Source organism: Erinaceus europaeus, chromosome 20 (genome assembly GCF_950295315.1).
Source record: "Erinaceus europaeus chromosome 20, mEriEur2.1, whole genome shotgun sequence".
NCBI classification, from domain to species: domain Eukaryota; kingdom Metazoa; phylum Chordata; class Mammalia; order Eulipotyphla; family Erinaceidae; genus Erinaceus; species Erinaceus europaeus.
This window is the reverse complement of record NC_080181.1, coordinates 32,089,233-32,110,629: the sequence shown is the minus strand read 5'-3', so window position 1 is coordinate 32,110,629 and position 21,397 is coordinate 32,089,233. Positions and strand designations below refer to the sequence as shown.

Genomic DNA, 21,397 nt, shown 5'->3' with positions numbered 1-21,397 from the left:
TTGAAATAGAAAAGTTAATCATTAGTTTTCCCATGGCAAACCTGTTGTGGAGGATAGAAGTCTTTTCTTCTCTATTTCTTTTTCTGTGATATTTTTAAAGGGATACTTATTTTAGTCCACTTGGAAAGGGTTACTTAAAAGGGAAATTGAGATATGAGGTTAACTATCCCATCTTTTGGCTAGGCCATGGCACCCAAGTTTTTGGTCAGATACTATTTTAGTTGTGTGTGAAGTGAATGTTTCAGATAAGAGTCAAATTAGGAGTTGGGCGGTAGCGCAGCAGGTTAAGTGCACTTGATGCAAAGTGCAAGAACTGGCATAAGGATCCTGGTTCGAGCCCCTGGCTCCCCACCTGCAGGGGAGTCTCTTCAAAAGCAGTGAAGCAGGTCTGTCTTTGGGAGTCTGGTGGTAGCGCAGGTGGCGCGAAACGCAATGACCAGCATAAGGATCCCGGTTCGAACCCCCGGCTCCCCACCTGCAGGGGAGTCACTTCACAGCCGGTGAAGCAGATCTGCAGGTGTCTGTCTTTCTCTCCTCTCTGTCTTCCCCATCTCTCTCCATTTCTCTCTGTCCTATCCAACAACGACATCAATAACAACTATAATAATAACTATAACAACAATGAAAAACAACAAGGGCAACAAAAGGGAAAATAAAAAATAGATATAAAAAAAGAGTCAAATTAGTTGATGGCTTACCCTCTATAATATCAGTGGTCTTCATTCAAACAGCTGAAGGCATTAATGGCAAAAGCCTCACATCCTCTGAGGAAGCGAGAATCTTGCCAGACAACAGCTTTCAGCTTTGAACCACATCATTACCTCCTCCTTTGGTCTCCAGCCTGCTGGCCCAGCCCACAGCCTTTGAACTTGCCAGTCTCATGGTTCTATGAGTAATTTCTTTCACTCTCCTCACATATAAGCTCATATATGTATATTTACACAACAGGTATTATATAATTGAATGAATTTCCTTGGCACTTTGGATAAGTTTGAACACTGGTGGCAGCATATCTTGAGATAAAGAACAAAAATTAGAGAGGAAGCTGGCTGGTAACACCTGGTTAAGCGCTCATAGTACGGTGCATAAGGACATGCACAAGGAGCCCTGTTAAAGCCCCCAGTGCCTCACCTACAGGGGTGTCACTTTTCAGGCGGTGAAGCAGGTCTGCAGATGTCTGTCTTTCTCTCCCCATCTCTATCTCCCCCTCCTCTCTCAAATTCTCGTTATCCTAGCCAATAAAATGAAAAACAAAAGACCTCTAGGAGCAGTGGATTTGTAGTACAGGCACTTCTTCTTCTTCTAGCGTTTGCCCTTCTTCCATAGCCAGTCAACAGTGTCAGGTTGAGCCTGATGTAAAGTTTCGAGACCTCCTTTGAATCTGGAGAGGTGGCAGTCGTTGACTATGTGGGTCATAGTCTGTCTGTAGCCACAGGGGCAGTTCGGGTCGTCTCTGGCTCCCCAGCAATGGAACATAGCAGCGCACCGGCCATGGCCTGTTCGATAGCGATTGAGGAGGGCCCAATCATAACGTGCTAGGTCAAAGCCGGGTTGACGCTTGCAGGGGTCTGTGATGAGGTGTTTGTTCTTTACCTCAGCTGACTGCCAACTCTGTTTCCAAGAGTCTGGGACAGAGAAGTTCAGTGTAGGCGTAGGGGACCAGATTGGGTGACGAGACGTCAAGCGTTGGACAGGGTGGGCGAAGATATCCGCGTATATTGGCAGGTCCGGTCGAGGGTAGACGTGGGAAATGAACTTAAATGATGCCGCATCCCGACGAATATCTGGTGGGGCGATGTTGCTAAGAACTGGCAGCCATGGAACCGGGGTGGAACGGATGGTTCCAGAAATTATCCTCATGGAGGAATATAATTTGGAATCGACCAAGTGGGCATGGGGGCTACGGAACCATACTGGGGCACAGTATTCTGCAGTGGAATAGCATAATGCCAGAGATGATGATCGTAGTGTGGATGTGCTCGCGCCCCATGAATGAACCCCAGCAATAACCCTGGAGGCAAAAAAAAATAGGTTCAGGGGTGGAGTGGTGGCACACCTGGTTGAGTACACATGTTACAAAGCACAAGGATAGATTCAAGCCCCTGATCCCCACCTGCAGAGGAGAACTATGTATGTGGTGAAGCAGTGCTGAAGGAGTTTTGCCTCTCCCTCTCTCCCCTCCCCTTCTCAATTTCCCTCTGTCCTATCAAATAAATAAATGAAATATAATAAAAAGAATTAGAGAAGTTCCACCCATATCACTCTACAATCCCTATATAATCTCTAGCTCATTCATTTCACTACTTGTTAGCCATGTGGTAGAATCAATCGTTTTCCCACTCTGGTGAGCTTCTCACATGTACACGATACTATTTCGACATCAGCAGTTTTTGAACACAGAAATTCTGAATCCTTACTAGTATTGCACTTTGAACTACTGTGCTTCTTGTCCCTCACCTCATGTTGTCACTGATAGATCTTATCAAATATCCAAGTAATATAGCTCAGATATATGGCCTATTGGGTTATAAATCTAATCTCTTTGCAAATAGAGAGATAAGATCTTTCTATATACAAACTTAATGATTTCAGCTGTCTGAAGAGCTCTTACTATAAGATATTTGGATCCATACTCCCTCCCCCCACTCCCCAAAATGCTTCATTATTTCCTTTTCTTCTGTGTTATCTTTGCCAAAGCCATTCCCTTTCTCTTTCCATGAATGATTTTTATTGTGACACCAGGATTTTTCATCTGCATGAGTCTATGGCTCCCAGGGGACTCTTTTTCAGATATCAAGTGAGAGTCAGCGAGAGAAAGAGAGGCAGAGAGGAAGGAGATAACACAGCATCACTCTACCACTTGGGAAACTTCCCCTTCACAAGGTGCTCCCATCTGGGAACCCGGATATTGAACCTAGGCCCTCTTCATGGTCCGTGTATGTGCTGCAGAGTGAGTTGCTTTCTTGCCTCTTTCCCATAACATCTAAGCACTTGGAGAAGGGAGGATTAGAGTTGATTCTGTTTTCTTTTCTTTTTTTTTAAAATTTTTTTTAAAATTTATTTTCCCTTTTGTTACCCTTGTTGTCTTTTTTTTATTGTTGTTGTAGTTATTGTTGTTGTTATTGATGTGGTTGTTATTGGATAGGACAGAGAGAAATGGAGAGAGGAGGGGAAGACAGAGCGGGGAGAGAAAGATAGACACCTGCAGACCTGCTTCACCGCCTGTGAAGCGTCTCCCCTGCAGCTGGGGAGCCGGGGGCTGGAACCCGGATCCTTACGCAGGTCCTTGCACTTTGCGCCAACTGCGCTTAACCCACTGCGCTACCGCCCGACTCCCTGATTCTGTTTTCTTACCCTTCCTTGTCTTCTAGGTCTCTGTCTCAGTCTTTGTAATATTGCATCCATCAAGCAAAAGTGACCAGGATGTAAAGTAGCTGGAACATGAGAGAGAACTTTTGAAACTTCAGCGGTGCGGAGTTCAGAGGTGGGAGGGGGCTTTTATACTGATGAAAAGAGGGCTGGTGAACGTGATGATGATGCTACTGTGCTAGCAGAATTTGAGAGCTTGTCCAATTCAGTTTGCCTCATTTTTTTTCTAACAAAGCCCACAAAAAATGCTTTTTCAAATATAATTAGGAGTTGGGTGGGGAGGGTGTTCCACCTGGTTGAGCACCCATGTTACCATAGGCAAGGACCAAACTCAAGCTCCTGCTCCTACCTGCAAGAGGAAAGCTTCACCAGCAGTGCAGCTGGCCAACAGATGTTTATCTTTCTCCTTCCTTCTCTATTTGCCCCTCCCCTCTCAATTTCCTTCTGTCCTGTCAAATAAAAATAGAAGAAAAAAGAGGAAAAAAATGCCTGCCCAGAGCAGTGGATTCATAGTGTTGGCAACCTGACCCCAATCAAACAACAAATATAGTCAGAGTGTAGACACATTTAAGAGAGCCTGAGGGGTCCGGGCTCTGGCTCACCCAGTTAAGGACACATAGTACTGTGCACACAGATATGTGCAAGGATCCGGGTTCAAGCCACCTGCTCTCCATCTACAGCATGGATGGTTCACAAGCAGTGATGCAGCCTGCAGGTGTCAGTCTTTCTCTCTGCTTCTTTTTTTTCTTTTAAATTTTTATTTATTTTATTTTCCCTTTTGTTGCCCTTATTGTTTTTTATTGTTGTTGTAATTATTGTTGTGGTTATTGATGTTGTTGATAGATAGGACAGAGAGAAATGGAGAGAGGAGGGGAAGACAGAGAGGGGGAGAAAAAGATAGACAGACACCTGCAGATCTGCTTCACCACCTGTGAAGTGACTCCCCTGCAGGTGGGGAGCCGGGTGCTCGAACGGGGATCCTTACACTGGTCCTTATGCTTTGCTACTGCCCGACTCCCTCCCTCTGCTTCTTTATCTATTCCTTCCCTCTCAATTTCCCTCTGTTCTATAACATAAAATAGAAAAAAGGAAAAAAGGGAACAAAGATATGAGCACCAAGCCCCAGTGACAACCGTGGTGCTAATAAGTAGTAGTAGTAATGTGATCCCAAACCAATAATATACAAACACAGAAACTTTTGAAGGATACAAGATAAATTGCACTTTTTGTTAGTTCTTTATGGTGAATTGAATTGCTATCAAGAAGATCATATTTAATGTTTGAACATGGATAAATGCCATTACCAAATATCATGTATGTGATGATTCAGTAGTCATTATATCTGTGATACTGGCCCTTACAATTAGAGAGATGTAACCATTTTTAGTGAAATGTAATTGATAAATAACAGAGTAGTTTCTGGAGTGTCACAATATGACTCAATATTTGCTTATATTGCAAAAGAGTCACCACAATAAATCTAGTTAATGTCCATTACCATATGTGATGATTACTATTTTTTCTTGAAATATGACCTTTTAGTGCCCTACTCCCTTAGAAACTTTCAAAAATTCAATAGAGCATATTCTTAACTGTAGTCACCTGTTGGTATGCATGAGACCCCTTCTGTTTCATTTGGTTTAAATCCCCCCTGCTTAACACTATTCTATTTACATAACCACTTCATTCTATTTACATAACTGCTGTTAACAAGCACCTCCCTCCAGGGCATTGGTTCAATCCCCACTGTTTCATGATATGTTTTTGCTCCACCCCCCCTCCTTGTCACACCCTGATCCCTTCTTTATCACACCCTGATTTTCACCAGTCACTTTTCTCTCCACCCTCTCTATGTCACATCCTGTTTCCACCTTACTTGGCAAGTATATATAAAGACAGCATTGTGAGTTTATTACTAATCAAATAATTACTTTGTGAAAAGCTGATATATGCTAGAAACAGTTATAGATGCTCATGATGGGTTTTTGAATCTGAAAGAGATGAGGGAAGTATTTAACATTTCTGTTCTGAGTCTTGAAAGTGGCTGGGAGTAAGTCATCTTGTTCTGTGTGTATGGACTTCTTCTTCTAATGATAAAGAAGCTTTCCTCACAGAGGAACTAAAGAGTAACTTGATATAGCATGTGTGAGGTGTGTTTCCTACTGATAGGAAACTAAAATAGGATGATGAATACTATCATAATGTAGTGGAGATCACTGTCCACTGAGTTTAAGATGTGTCCTGAGTGGATCCAGAGATAGAATTTCTGCCCAGAAACAGATCATTATAACACATTTATTCATTATTTAGGGATGTACAAAGTAACATGAATTGCATGGGAGGTCCTTAACGCCTTTAAGGAGCTCTTCAGGGGCTAGACAGTGCTACATTTGAGTAAGTTCACATATAGTATAAAAGGACCTGGGTTCAAGTCCCTGGTCACCACCTGCAGGAGCAAAGCTTCACAAGTGGTGAAGCAGGCCTGCAGATGTCTCTTTGTGTCTTTCCCTCTCTATTTCTCTCTTCCCTATCAATTTCTCTCTGTCTCTATCTAATAATAAATAAATTTATTAAATTTTTTTTAAAAGGAACTCTTTATTTCAGACACCATAGGCAACTAACTATTCACGGTTCTCAGGATAGAGATGAAATAAAAACCATCACTGGCTTCCCTCAGACCCACTTTCTTATCTGGTTATAGTCTGTTCTTCCTTTTTTCTCATTCTTCCACAGCTGAGCTTCCAAGTCTTGATCACATTATTACTCTCCACTATTTGGATCCCTTTACCCCTCAGCTGATCATCAAGTGACTTCTGTAGCAGTCACTGTTCTGCTGAAACTGCTTTTGTCAAAGTCATTGTCCCTCACTGTGCTCCACCGAAAGCAAGATTTCCTGCCTTCACACTTTTTTTTTATTGATTAATTTATTTTGGATAGGACAGAGAGAGGAGGGGAAGGCAGAGAGGGGGAGAGAAAGACACCTGCAGACCTGCTTCACCACCTGCAAAGTGACCCCCCTGCAGGTGGGGAGCCTGGGGCTTGAACCAAGTCCTTAACGTAAGTCAGTCCCTACACTTTGTGCCATGTGTGCTTAATGTGCCACTGCCCAGCCCCTACCTTAAGGCTTCTGTCATCAGGTTCTCTAGTTTTTTTGTCTTTTTTTTTTTTTTTTTTGTCCTTTAGGGTTATCACTGGGGCTCAGTGCCTGCACTATGAATCCACTGCTCCTGGAGGCCATTTTTCTCCATTTTTGCTGCCCTTGTCATTGCTATTATTGTTATTGTTGTTATTGCTATTGTTAGACAGGGCAGAGAGAAAATGATAGAGGAGGGGAAGACAGAGGGAAGAGAGAAAGATAGACACCTGAAGACCTGCTTCACTGCTTGTGAAGCAACCCTCCTGCAGGTGGGGAGCTGGGGTCTTGAACTGGGATCCTTAAGGTCCTTGCACTTCATGTGTGCTTAACCTGCTACGCTACTGCCCGACCCATAGCTTCTCTAGTATTTAACACCTTGACCCTTACTGATTTCTGTGAGGTTGTTGTTGTTGTTATTATTGTTATTATTATTTACACCAGAGGGGGATCTTACTTGAAACTAGTACTAAGCGCCATTGCTGTGCTTTCTCCCAGGACCCTTCTGTCAGGCCAGGGATCCCTGCCCATCTTGTAGCCACTCTGCAGAATCCTTCACAAGTTACTCCATTTACCTTCCAAAATGTTGGTGTGTCATCCAGAATTCGCACTTAGGAGGATTTCTTGTCACTCTCCTGCATTTGTGGAGAGTCTTTGTTAGTATTCAGGTTCCACTCACATGGAGATGATTCCAGAATTTTAACTGTAAACACTGTCTCTTTCTTTGGCTCAAAACTCAACCATCCAATTGCCAACAGAAATCTGTACTTGAATATTTCACTTGCATCTTACAATCAACATTTATCATTTATCACTCTCTACTCAGTATCAACTCCTCTCCCTATTTCTCTACGATTAGTGATCTCTAGTTGGCAGTGTCGGAAAATAGGTAGGCCTTTAAAAGTTATCTTAGGAAGCGTCTTTCCACCCTATGACCTCTATTCTCATCAGGTCTATTCCTACTTTTTGGTTCATATTTATTAAACATTTTGTCTTTCTTTATATCTTACTGCCTTTCAGCCACCAAGTTGTAGATGCTACTGTGATTCCTTCTTGAGTCCCTGGGCAGACGACCTCACCAATTGTATGCTGGATTGTCATCTCTCCAGATCCATACTCCACTAGGGAAAGATAGAAACTGGCTGGGAGTATGGATTGACCTGGCAATTACAATAGCCAGAACTCAACACTCTCTCTGCATCCCAAAGAGAATTTTGAGAGGAAGAAATGTTAGGGAAAGATGGCCAGAGAGGAAGAAATGTTAGGGAAAGATGGCCAGAGGGTTCTGGACTCCAATTCCATCAGGACCCTGAGAGAGAAGAGAAAAAAAAAAAGTAAGGGCACTCAGAAGTAGTAAGAGGTGAAAGTGTGACTTAGAAAGGAAAAGAAGGCAGGGCCACAGAAAAAAATGGGCAAATACACACACACACACACACACACACACACACACACACACACACGTAATTGTCATGGGAAAACTACAGTGGCTTTCAGTGGAGGGAATGAGGGATACAGAACTCTGATGGTGGAAAAGGGTGGAATTATACCCCTGTTGTCTTATAATTTTGTAAATTAACATTAAATCACTAATAAAAAAGTTAAAACTTAGAAATCACTCCCTTTGAGTAGAACCCCAATCTAATTTAGATTGTGCAACTTTGAGATGCTCTAGTTTGATTTTAAACTTATCATGTTATACTGCAATAACTAATTTACTTGTTTTACTAGACTAAAACTTCTTATGGGAAGACAACACAAGTGTTATTGTAGACCTCAGATTAACTGAAGTGACTGTATTTGCAGAGAATGTTGCTAAAAAAGAAAGATCAAATGGGTTAGTTAACAAGATAAATGAACAAGATATATTTTACAAATAGATAAGTTTGGCAAATAGATAAGTTTGCAAGTAGCCAACCAATAAATAATATGAAACCTGAGGTATAGTTTCTGTCTAAGTCCAGGAGAGATAAGATTCATTTTTAATAAGGAGGGTATAGAGCACAGGTGAAGCAGACCAGAACATCTGTTCACACCTGTTTATTGAACACTTACTGTATAGTGCCTGCACTTAGAATCCACTGTTCCCAATGGCCATTTTTTTCTTTCCTTTTTATTTGATAGGAGAGAGAGAGAGAGAGAGAGAAGAAGAGAGAGGAAGAGAGAGACCTGGCAACCTGCTTAACTACTTGTGAAGTGCCCCCTTGAAGTGCTCCCCCCTGCAAGTGGGGAGCAGCTGGGGGCTGTGAAACCTGGGTCCTCATGCATGGTATTGTGTGTAACTGGGTACATGACCGTCTCCCCCCCCTCCGACTTGTTCAGTTCTTCAGAGAAAGAAAGGTAGACTCTTGCTCAACTGACCAGGTGGGCTGTTGCTTTCAGAGAAACTTGATGTCCTAGCTTCCTCCCTGCTTGGTGGCAGGTCCAGATTTAGAGCCAGGCCAGCTGCCCCCAACAGATATCTCTCTTCTACATCCTAGTTCTCTAGATTGGATGATATATTTTTCCACCTTCCACAGTCTTTGGATTGGAAGTTGTGTACTGCAACTCAGTAGAGTAAAACTGCAGTGTCTCCTACTGAGCATTTAAAAAACATATTTTATGGCTTGTAGGTCTCAATATAATGTTTCTTGTTATTTGATTTATAGAACTATATGAAGTGTGACTATAAAGTAATGAAGCTGATTTTATTGTCTGGCATGTGAAAATTGGTCCCTTTAGAGGAGTGTCCAATCTTTCTAAAAGAAAATACTTGTGCTGTCCCATGCTGTGGGGCTTGGGGACCAGAACAGGAATGAGAATGCTGTAAGGAGAGTCCCTGGTGGGGATGGGGTTGGATCTTCTGTTGTCTGCTTCACTGACTTTCTGTAGACTGTAGAGAGTGGACATGAGTTCTCCTGTGGGGCCGGTGTTTTCTGCTGCTTCCCCTGGGCTGGGTTGGAGTTCATTCTAGAATAGTCAGGTCTAGTCAAAGCAAGTAACCCGTTCTCATTGACCTTGTAATTTTATTATCTTTTAACTTTTCAGAGATTTGCTTATTTAGCTTATGAGTGAGAGAGAAGCAAGAACGAGTGAGACCAGAACTTTGTTCTCTGGCATTGAGGTGCTGGGGAACATACCCCGAATCTCAGGCATGTAAGTCCCATACTCTCCCCACTAAGCCACCTCCATGGCTACTGGACCTGGTAGATTCTAATGGGAAAAGCAGGTACCTGCATGAACACACACACACACACACACACACACACACACACACACACACACACTTACTCACTTTGAAGGACAAATAGTAGGCTGAGGAATTGCTGTTCTGTCTGCTGGATTCTGCAGCTGGCTATCTGTAGGTCATAAAGCTCCTATCTCTATTTCTAGTGCAAATCTTGCATCCCTTAGACTTTCTTTTGGCTTGCTTCATTGTTACTGTTTGCTGTTATGTTGGTTCATTGTTTTGTTGTGTTGGTTTGGCCAAGTCATCTCATTCACTTTGGTAATAAAGAAGACAAGAGGAATTGAGTATTGACTATCATAGATAGCAGATATTATAGCACAATGTAGTGAGAGCTCTCATGTGAATCATCTGTCATCTTTTCACGGTGACACTGTGAAGAAGCTCTTATTAACCTTGTTTGCAATGAAGAAGAGTTCATTAACCCAGCCTACAGATGAGACAATACACACTCAGAGAGGAGGAGTCATGTGCCCAAATCACAGAGCTTTTCTATGACAGAGCTAGGAGAGAACGCATGCATTTGTTTTATACATTCCAGATATCTGTTCTTTTGACAAGACTCAACCAGTGAGGCCTATGTTAGAAAGCAGGTCATGTAGTCTTTGTTATATATATATGACTACAAATTGATAGCAGTGTACATAAACACCATTCCCACCACCAAAAAGACTGTGTCATGTAGTTTTTCATGGTCAAAAGAAAAAGATTCAGGCAACCTGCATTCTGGTCTCAGGTCAGCAGCTGATGACAAAACCCAGTTGAGTAGATGTGACAGGACAAGAAGTGGTGACATCCCTCATTTTCTAAAAAAAAAATAATAATAATCTTTTAAATATTTTTTATTTATTTTTGGATAGAGACAGAGAGAATGTGAGTGGACAGGAGAGAAAGAGGAGAGACTCCTTCAGCCCTTATAAAGCTTATCCTCTGCAGGTGGGGATCAGGGGCTTGAACCTGGGTCCTTGTACATTTGCATTTCTGTCTACTAGTGATCAGGTAGCAGTAATCCCCTGAAGTAGTGCTTTGGACTATATACAGGACAGCACTTTGTCTTTTTCAAGTATTTCTGGACTGTGTTTTCACTTTGGGGAACTTTCTTGAACGTAAAACCTGGAGGCTCCTTCACTTCTTACCTTTCTGTTCCCCACTGAACATTTCTGGTTTATTATTCCACCATGACCTAAGAGAATCAGCTCCAGGCTGAGCCTCCACACACCCTTGTCCATCACCCCACCCCATAGGGTCCTTACTGATTTAAGTAGGTGCCTGGCATAAAAATATGTATCAGACACAGGCTTCTTACTTTATCCTTCTTTGTAATGCACACACAGAGCAGCTGGGTACAATCTTCTCGCAGATAAACACAAGCTGTACATTTTCTTTATTTACGAATAACACACAGTTTGAAATTGCTTTTAAAACTGGATACACATTTCATGAGACAAATTCAGAAATTGCTGTGAGGTCCAGACTTTCCATTTGCCAGTCCTCATTATAGGCAGTTCCCCCATGGTAAAAATGAACTTGATTAATAACCACTTTTCTTCTCATAGAGACCTCTAGTTCTAGAATTCATTGATCTTTGAAGTCAGAGGAAGAGGGGATGGGCAGTGGCACACCTGGTAGAATATATGTGTTATAATGCTCAAGGACCCAGGTTGGAGCTCTTGATCCCCCACCTGCAGGGGAGGAAAGCTTCATGAGCGGTGAAGCAGTACTGCAGGTGTCTCCCTTTCTTTCTTTATCTAACCCTTCCATTTCAATTTCTTTCTGTCTCTAGCCAATAAGTAAAGTAGTAAAAAAAAATACAGAAAGAGCTGTGCTGTTTCCTGTATCATACAAATATGAGTCCTTCCCCCTGCCCCCCAAACACAACTTGCGCATTTACCTGCCTTACTCTGTACAGGTTATCTGTCCACAGTGCCATTTCGGAAGAAGAAGCCTGTGGTCTTGGGGAACTAGCCCTCTTTTTGTAGGTAAGAAGAACTAACATTTACTGTATGCCATGCAGTGCTTTATGGCATATTCATAAATATTATATACTTCTGTTACTATCATTACCACTGTTTGCAGAGAGGAAAACTAAGGATTAAAGGTAAAGGAATTGCTTAAAGTGACACAGAAGTCTCTTTTAAGATGTTGGATTTATGTTGATATCTGATCGTAGTGTCCATGTTCTAGTCTTATCAACTACGCTATAAAACCAGGGCTTGCACTTATCCAGATCATAGTTGGTAAGTTACACTGGACAACACAGGACTTAAGCCTGAGCCACCGACTCATATTAAGGTTATGTCCCAGTCTTAACAATATGCTGGTAAAGGCTGAGATGTGACCAAGCAGAGGCAATGTATTAGAGACTTAGATAAACAAGGGCATAGTTTAGGTTCTAAAGCTTAATATAAAGTGGCTTATTTCGAATTCACAACCAAATGAAGAGGGGGCCTCTATCCCTGAAGATAGATATTCCTGAACACGATGCTCCCTCCCCCACAGGAGAAAGAATTTGATCACCTTTTACCATAAAAATCTGTGAACAAGATTTACATCAAACAAGATGTTCTTCTCTGACCCCAAACATAAGCTTCAGACTCTTTACTCCTGCTATCAACTCTGCATCTCTGTGGACTGGCTCAGATAACTTTTCACTCACTTGTTCAACTCCTGCATCTGTAACTCTCTTGCTTACTGAATTACCCCCATCACAGGAATTATACCAATGTGCCAGCTATAAATTGAACCACAGGAATCATCTTTGGTCCCTTTCTTTGTGCTGATCCCCACACCCAATCTCTCAAAAGGCTACAAATTCTATACTTCCAAAAATCAGTCTCTTACCTCTACACTTCTCTTCAGATACCATTATCATTTCTCCCCTATCCTGCTTTTGGCACTCTTCTTGGTTTCTACTCTGGACCCTTACAGTTCATTCTTTTAAAAAATATTTAATTATTGGATAAAGATAGAGAAATTAAGGGGGACATAAGGAGGGAGAGAAAGAGACACCTACAGCACTGTCTCACGGCTCTTGAAGCCTTCCCTCTGTAGGTGGGGACTGGGTGCTTAAACTTGCACATCACATGTGCTCTAACAGGCATGGCACCCCACACCTACAATCCACGCTGTACTAGACAACCAATGGGATCTTATCACATCTTGCCATCTCCCTGTCTTAAGTTTAGCTGTTCATAATACATTTGATCCAACCCTACATTTTCTGTTACATATCACCCCAAATATCAAGATGTCATAGGTCTGAATTAGAGCTCTAGCTTTTACTTAGGGCGTTGCTATCATTTTATTCATATTGTTTTACATGTCACACGTTGTTTTTGGAGGAAAGTGGCAGTCATGCAATAGAATCATAATTTATGGTTACTAAACACTTCCATTGTGCCAAGTCCTTTGACAGGGTGTTGCATGAATTACTTCATTAATTTTCATCCTGTATTAATCATGTTATTTTGAAAAAAAATCTGTGTTTTATGAGGTTTCCACAGCTTGGAAGAGAGCTAATTGTGGAGAGAATGTTCCCCTCAGGTCTCGCTAATTACCAGAGATAGCAAAGTTTTCAGCTTTCCTCTCAGATGTAAACTAACCACTTTAAAGCCCCATCCAAATCCAGTACGGGAGGATCAAAAATATAAAATAAATCTTTATTTTTCAAATTTTTATTTATTTATTTTCCCTTTTGTTGCCCTTGTTGTTTTATTGTTGTAGTTATTATTATTGTTGTTATTGATGTCGTTGTTGTTAGATAGGACAGAGAGAAATGGAGAGAGGAAGGGAAGACAGAGAGGGAGGGAGAAAGACAGACACCTGCAGACCTGCTTCATCGCCTTTGAAGTGACCCCCCTGTAGGTGGGGACCTGGGGTTTTGAACCAGGATCCTTACTTATGTTCAAATAGAAACGAAAAAACTGAAACTACCACTGCTTTGTGTGGTTACCATGCTAATACACATAGAAAATCCCCCTAAATTTTAGAAATAATGAATATAATAAAATGACAGGCTACAAAATGAATGTGCAAACATTTACCGCACACTTGTAAGCAAACAACAAAGTTAACAGAAAGGGAAATAAAAGCAAAATGAATTCCTTTACAAGCACACAAAAAGGGATAAAATGCACAGATATAAATTTGACCAAGAAGTGAAAGACTTCACACTGAAAATTATAACACATTGTCAGAATAAATCGAAGATAAAATAAAATGGAAACATATTCTAGGCTAAGGAAGTAAACTGAAGAATTAACACGCTGAAGTAGCTCCACTACTTAAAATTTGGATCGACATATGCACGATAGTCACCATCTAAATCCAACCGGCATTTTCACAGATAGAGAGTTTAAGAATTTATATGGAACTACACAGTAGAACCCTAGTAAGGCAAAAACAATTATGAGGGAAAAAAAGAATACAAATGAAAGGGTGATTCCCAACATTTAATTATATTTTAAAGCTATAGTAGTCAAATCAGCATGGTATTGGAATAGAAACAGACACACAGCTCAATGGAACTTAATTGAGAACTCAAATAAAAATCACACATTCAGACAAGTGATTTACACAGCAAATTTTCATAGCATAGAATCAGTTTTAAAAGTTTCTGTAGTGCATGATATTGGAGTGGCTGGGGAAATGAATTATCTCTATCTCTGTTTAGCTCTATGTCTATCTCATGAAATAATTAAAAATATTTTTACAGGTAAATATTGGGAAAGGAATGGTCATGAAAACACAAGAATGAAAACAGGCCACATATATTACATGACACAAAAAGTTAATCCCTGATTAACTTTTAATCTGATTAACTGATTACCTGATTAAAAATTGGCAGATGATCTGAATAGGTACTTTTACAAATATGATAGGCAGATGGTCAAAACACACACACACACACACACACACACACACACACCCCTCTGTTCATCATTACTAAACTTTAGGGAAATTCAAACCACAATGAGATGATTACCTTATACCGCAGAGAATAGCTGTTACCAGAAAGATAGGAAATAGCAAGTGCTGCCAGGACTTAGAGAAAAGAAGAAACTCCTTGCACACTGCTGATGGGAATGTAATGGAAAACAACATGGAGATTACTCTGATAATTATGGATATAAATATTATATGACACAGATATCCTGTTACATGGCAGGGCACATGTCCTAGATGTATGTTCCTCCTCCCCAGTTCTTTGCCCTTCCCCATTCCTGTCCCTTCCTTGCCTCCTCCTTCCTTCTTTTTCTCTGTCTCTCCCTACCCCCCCCCCCCCCACACACACACACACTCGGAATGCTGGATTCCTCCTTCAGGCCATGCATCAGGATAACCTTAGTGGGAATAAAATTGAAAGCTATATCCCGACCCACCTCCTTTATCACACACCAAGCATCTATTTCTCTGTCAGATGCACCATAGGCTCAGTACTGGACAAATCAGAGGTCATTCCTATGACCCAGTGTCTGCCAAATTTATTAAACAGTTCACCTCTTCTGCCTCATTCACTTAGTGTGGAAAGCACAGTAAAGACTGTGGACCTGGCTCTCCTCTCCCTTTGATTCTTGACCCATCTTATGCTTGGGAGGATTTACGCTTCTTGGAAATGCTAAGGAAGAAATTTTTCTTTTAGCGTAGCTATCTCCATGTTTGCCTTCTTACCATAACTGGTAGCAAAATCCAAAGATATTCCAGTACCTATGTCCAGCCCCAGTGCCAAGATGAGCGAGTACTAGGTACCACTCACATAACTCGGAGTTGAGGAGTCAGTATATATGCAAATTTCAGAACCAGCATCCTTAGTCATCACTCTTATTAGTCTTCATAGAATTTATCTTCATGGGAGTTGGGCGGTAGTGCAGCAGGTTAAGTGCAGGTGGTGCAAAGCATAAGGACAGGCGTGAGGATCCCAGGCTCCCCACCTGTAGGGGAGTTGCTTCACAAGCGATGAAGCAATCTGCAGGTGTCTATCTTTCTCTCCCCTTCTCTGTCTCCCCTCCTCTCTCAATTTCTCTCTGACCTATCCAACAATGAAGGACAGCAACAAAAACAATAATAATAACCACAACAATGATATAAAAAAAGAATTTATCTTCATGTATGTTGTCATATACCCAGAAGAGGGTTAACTGAGAATTTCTCTATAATACTTCAGATCACATTTCATAGAAAACTCCTAATATAAACTACTTTAGCCTTTGTTCACCAGGAACATTACCTCTTTTTTTTTCTTTCCCATTATTACCTGGGTTACCCTTTTCAACTATAAAGAGATATACTGCTTTCTAGCATTTCCTTATAGATAAATGAAACCATAGAATTGCAGACTGACATCAAATAATCTGAAAAGCAAACTCTGCAGGTATTTCTCCGAAATACTTAAGTTCTGTCCATTTATTCATTCACAAATGCTGAACTAGGAGACCAGCTTACAAAGGAGAATAGACATCGCTTCTGTTCTCCAGGGCTTTTGACATCTGTAACTGGAAAGAGCCAATTGAGCGGGGAGAAGGAAGGAGAAGAAGAGGAGGCTAGGCGGTAACACACCTGGTTAAGTGCACACATTACAGTGCGCAAGGACCCGGGTTCAAGCTCTTGGTCCCCACCTGTGGAGGGAAAGCTTCACAAGTGGTGAAACAGGGTTGCAGTGCCTCTCTGTCTCTCCCCTCCCCTCTCAATTTTTCTCTGTCTCTATCCAATAATAAATATGATTTTTTTAAAAAGAAGTCTTTTTAAAAAATTGTATTATGTTTATTTATTTATTGGATAGAGAAAGCCAGAAATCAAAGGGAAGGGGGAGAAAGAAAGGAAAAGAGACAGAGAGACACCTGAAACATTGTTTCACCACTTGCAAAGCTTTCCCCTTGCAGGTGGGGACTGGGGGCTCGAACCCAGGTTCTTGTGCATCATAACAGGTGCATTCAACCAAGTGCCCCACCACCCAACTCCCTAAAAATCTTTGAAAAAAAGAAGAAAGAACGCCTGCCTTGAAAGCCCAATTATTAGCAAATTCCAAGAACAGAATTTGTTAAATATTACATGAAACGTACAGGGCCTCTCTTGAAGCTATTTCTGCCTCCCTTCTTTTCTTCTTTTTTCCCCACCTGTGTTGGTATTCCTCATATTGGTTTGGCCCCCTTCCCCCCATCTCCAGGAGATTGTGGTTTAGCCCTGCTAGTTTCTCGGGGCGCTTGTCCCTGCCCCAAGGAACCCCTACAGAGTTCCAGAGTTCTTGGCGCAGCAGCAGCCGTGAGGAGAAGGATGCAGGAGAGATCTGTGTGGTGACTAGTTTGGGTTAGTTTATGAATCGTTGTTCGTGAATAAAGAATTACAGCTTCTCGGCCCAGCCATGTGTCTCTGGTCATCTCTGTCTACAGCCGCAAAGCTAGGCCGGCTTGCTGGCGCCCCCGAACTAAACGACACACCTGGAATCTCAGGCCTTTTCCTTCTTTATTTTCTTCTGCATGACTTCCCATCTCAGGCAACTTTTCTTTTTTAAATAAAATCTTTTAAAATATTTATTTATTCCTTTTTGTTGCCCTTGTGTGTTTTTATTGTTGTAGTTATTATTGATGCCGTTGTTGGATAGGACAGAGAGAAATGGAGAGAGGAGGGGAAGATAGAGAGGGGAGAGAAAGACAGACACCTGCAGACCTGCTTCACCACCTGTGAAGCGACTCCCCTGCAGGTGGGGAGCCAGGGGCTCGAACTGGGATCCTTAAGCCAGTCCTTGTGCTTTGCGCCACGTGCGCTTAACCCGCTGTGCTACCACCCAACTCCCTGTCAGGCAACTTTTCATGAACTAATCCGTCACAAAGCAACTGCCCCCAGTTGAGTCTCCTAAAAAGCACTGAGACCAATAGGTACCCGAGTTGGCTTCTATCAGACAGCCCAATCCAGTCCCGCTGCTGCCACCCCAACAACTCCCACCACTACTCTGCAGTGTTCAAGATACAGACTCTACAACTGCAGTAAATCTGAAGCACAGTCTGATGCTCCCAGTTTAACACTGTTTCTAGCACCAAACAAACTCTTTCCTTCTGGAGATGAAGGACAAGAGCACCTTCGGGTGTATTCAGGAAACCCATGTTCATTCACATCCTAAGGAAAACAGTTTACCATGAAAATGGGAGTAATCCCCGCCAGCCTTCAGCCTCCCCTCTGGGCATCATTACTCTTAGCTTGGAGCCCAGAATTACGTGGATGAATGATTTGTCCCAACTCCTGTCTTTCTGTTTTCTGGAAAGGAAGTGATATATTCCATATCAATATGTATGTATGTATGTATGTATGTATGTATGTATGTATGTATAATTTGCCACCATGGTTGTCATTGGGGTTTGGTATCTGCATGATTCTAAGGCTCCCAGTTGATTTTTCTTCCTCCTCTCCTTCCCTCTCCCTCCTTCCCCTTCCCTTCTCTTTTTTCTTTTTCCTGATAGAGTCTGAGAGACAGAGAGGAGAGACACCTGCAGCACAGTTTCATTGCTTGTGAAGCTTCCCATCAGCAGGTGGGGGCCAGGGACTTGAACTTCAGTTCTTGCACATAGTAATGTGTGCTCTACTGGGTGAGCCACCACTGAGCCCCTGCTTTCCATATATTAACAAATGCAAAACTTACATCCACAGCTACAGGCAGTTGTTCTTCTTGAGGCATGGTGGCCTAATTAAAGCCTTCAGACCTAAAAGTGGATGTGGGCTACTATTTTACAAGGAAGAGTGATGAGGTAGTATTTACTTAGACTTAATCCCCCTCAGGTAACTGAGAGCAGATAACCTGTGGTTTTGAATCCTTCAGTAGCCAAAGTAATAAACGATAAATGTGTAATGCTTATTTTTGAATTAAATTTCATTGCAACAATTACACAGAGCCCATTTTCCTTTAGCAACAGGATCTGAGAAAGAATGCAGTAAAGTGAATGTACATAGCAACCAGTACATAATGACAGAAGGGTAAGAACCACTTGATAAAGGGTGGCTTCTGCCAGGGGAACAGGAAATAAAGCATCTTGGCAGATCCCAGGAAAGCCTGAGCTCTGGGATGCATTAAGAACTGAAAGAAGTGAACTAGAGGCCATTCCTCCCTCCCTTCAAAGCTCATAGGGTGACCGCTAAGGATGTTCTATTGCCAAGTCCCACCCAATATGATTATGGCTACACTTCATGTAGTGATCATGGAGTTTATGAAGGGCAGTGCTAGTCCTCCTTAGGATTCCTCATGTGCTTTTCCCAGCTCTGACTCCCCACCTCATCCCTCCCTATAAGACTGTAGGTGGATAAGGGCATGCTGTGGAGTAAGAAGGAATTCAGACTTGCCAGTCTGAGGGAGGCCCCCTTGGAGGGCCATGAATATCTGTCAGGTGAGTCATGCGGAAGCAGGCTCCATCTTTTTGCAAAGGCACTGGAGCTGGGTCAGGTGGGGGAGGTATCATTAGAGGGGCAGACAGGTACTTGGGCTCAGCCACCTGGCTTGAGAATTATAGTTCAGTTCCCCAGGCCCGTTATTATTATTATTTTTATTTTCCTTTCTTTTTGGCAACTTCTGCCCAGGTGGTGAGAATAGAAGGTGGGAGCCTCAGTTTTCAATCTGCTGCTGCCCCCAAGCTTTGCTCTCCCTCTCTCTCCCCAGTGACTCTCTTCCTCCCGAAGGGCCGGGCGAGGGGAGCCGCTGCTCGGTGCGGATCTCAGCTTGCGCCCCCGCGTGGGTGATGGTGGGCGCCCGCACCCCGCTCTGCTGGCCGGGATGTGCGCGATGGGCTGCGGGGAGGGAGCGGCGGTCAGCGGTAGCGGCTGCCATGACAACCCGCGGCCCGGCCGGCGCGGCAGGACTGCTCCCGGGAGGCGGCCGCTGAGCCGAGCGAAGTGGAGCCAAGCGCGTCCCCGCGTCCCCAGCCGCGTCCCCGGAGGAGGGGGGCGCAGTCCGCCCAGCTTCCCGGTGCGCCCCGAGCCTGCGCCGGGCGGCGCTCCCTTCGCGGGCTGGGAGCGCGGGGTCGCCTGGCCTCCAGTCTCAGCCCGGGCTGCGGGCGAGGACACCAGGCAGCGTGGGAGGATCCTCTTCCTCCAGCCCAGTCGGCGGGTCCCCACGGTGGAACTTTTTTTTTCTTTTTTTTTTTCTTCCGCCTTGGGGTTCTGGATCGGAGTCCTGGGCTGGTTTCTAAATCTAACTCCATATATATGCCATCTAATAAAACAGTTTCTCCTCTCCTGGAAGCTGCTGCTTTTTTATCTTATCTTATTATTTATTTATTTATTTATTTTTATGACATCTCCTTTCTGTCAGAGCCACTTCTTCTCTTCTCTGGGTTATAAACTTTTGATGCCACATCTCTGCAGAACGTGCCCAAGTGAATCTTAAAGTAGCAGCTTGAAGAGGGAGGCAGAGAAAGAGCAATCTGTGACCTTCATCCCTGCACCTTCCTCCTTCCTCTCCCTTCTCGGCTGCCTCCCTCCTCCCCAGGGGAGCGGCAAGGAAGCTCTTTTTGGATGCAGGAGGGGGCATGTGGTTCTGCTGGGCTGGAAAGCTGAGGCAGGATTTGAGGAAGAATCAGTAGACTCCGGAGATCCTGGACTTCTTCCTGCTCCTGCCCCATCTCTGCTTCTGGCCCGCCTGTTCTTGCGCACCAGCCCCTCACCATTCAGAGACCCGCCTGCGCTTGGGACTGGGGGCCAAGGACCATCCCATCACTGCTGGAGTTGCGGGAAGTTGTGGCTGTCGAGGATGGGGGTCTGTGGGTCCCTGTTCCAGCCCTGGAAGTGCCTCGTGGTTGTGTCTCTCAGGCTGCTGTTCCTTGTACCCACAGGAGTGCCAGTGCGCAGTGGAGATGCCACCTTTCCCAAAGCTATGGACAACGTGACGGTCCGGCAGGGGGAGAGCGCCACCCTCAGGTAGGGAATTGGACTTCAGGGGGGACTGAGCCCCCTGGGATGGGAGGCTGAGGGTTGGGGTAAGCCAGCAGGAGAGAACTGATGGCTTGTTTGTGGGGGATTGAAGTGCACCAGGATAGGACCAAGAGGTGCCACTGGCTTAATGTGGCAGCTGACACACGTTCCCCTGGACAGATGTGGTGTTTGCTCTGGCTTTTCTGCCCCAGGATGTTGCAAGTGGACACTGAGGTCCCTTCTTGAGACTCCATGTGTCTGTGAAGCCATGGCATAGCTAGATTCACTTTGCCTTGGCGTCAACACGAACGTGGGAGTTGAAATACTGAGAGATTAGCCTAAGCATATGGGGTGACTTGCTGGCTCTCCAGAAAGGTCTATAATGAGACAGAGTACTCCTTTGCCCGCACCTGGCTTTTCCCAGTGGGAAAGATGCCCTAAAATTCCAGACTCTGGGATGGCCAGTGCTTGGCACAGTCCTTGATGAGACTGCCCAAGATGCTTCCATCCTATCCCTGTCAACTCTGTGTAACACTCCTGGGGCTCCGATTATAAATTATGTGGGCAGTTTTATCTTTGCAGCTGGGACCAAGGAAACGAGACATGTAGCTTTTGTGCAGCGACATCACTCCTGTGTGAGAAGCACAATAGCAAAGCTTTTTGTTTTACCTTAATGAGTTACAGAGAATCACTTACATGCTCCAGGCGGTGGGGGAGCGGGGGAGATTCTTGGAATATGAACCTTTGGGGACTGGGCCTGCTGCAGCAGAGACTTTAATAAAAAT

The 21,397-nt window shown here is 43.5% G+C and overlaps 1 protein-coding gene across 3 annotated transcripts in view; it reads left to right on the top strand.

Moving 5' to 3' along the window:
- OPCML (opioid binding protein/cell adhesion molecule like) overlaps window positions 1-21,397 on the top strand; it is a 1,572,985-nt gene that overhangs the window by 846,283 nt on the left and 705,305 nt on the right. Inside the window, exons 1-2 of one of the 3 annotated variants that reach the window (XM_060180194.1) lie at window positions 18,731-19,093; window positions 20,534-20,618. In XM_060180194.1, the coding sequence (XP_060036177.1) occupies window positions 19,018-19,093; window positions 20,534-20,618 (161 nt within the window). In that variant the 5' untranslated portion in view covers window positions 18,731-19,017. Of the gene's footprint in view, window positions 1-18,730; window positions 19,094-19,367; window positions 20,619-21,397 lie in introns of those variants that run through there. The other 2 variants (XM_060180193.1, XM_007539634.3) reach the window with 2 other exon arrangements.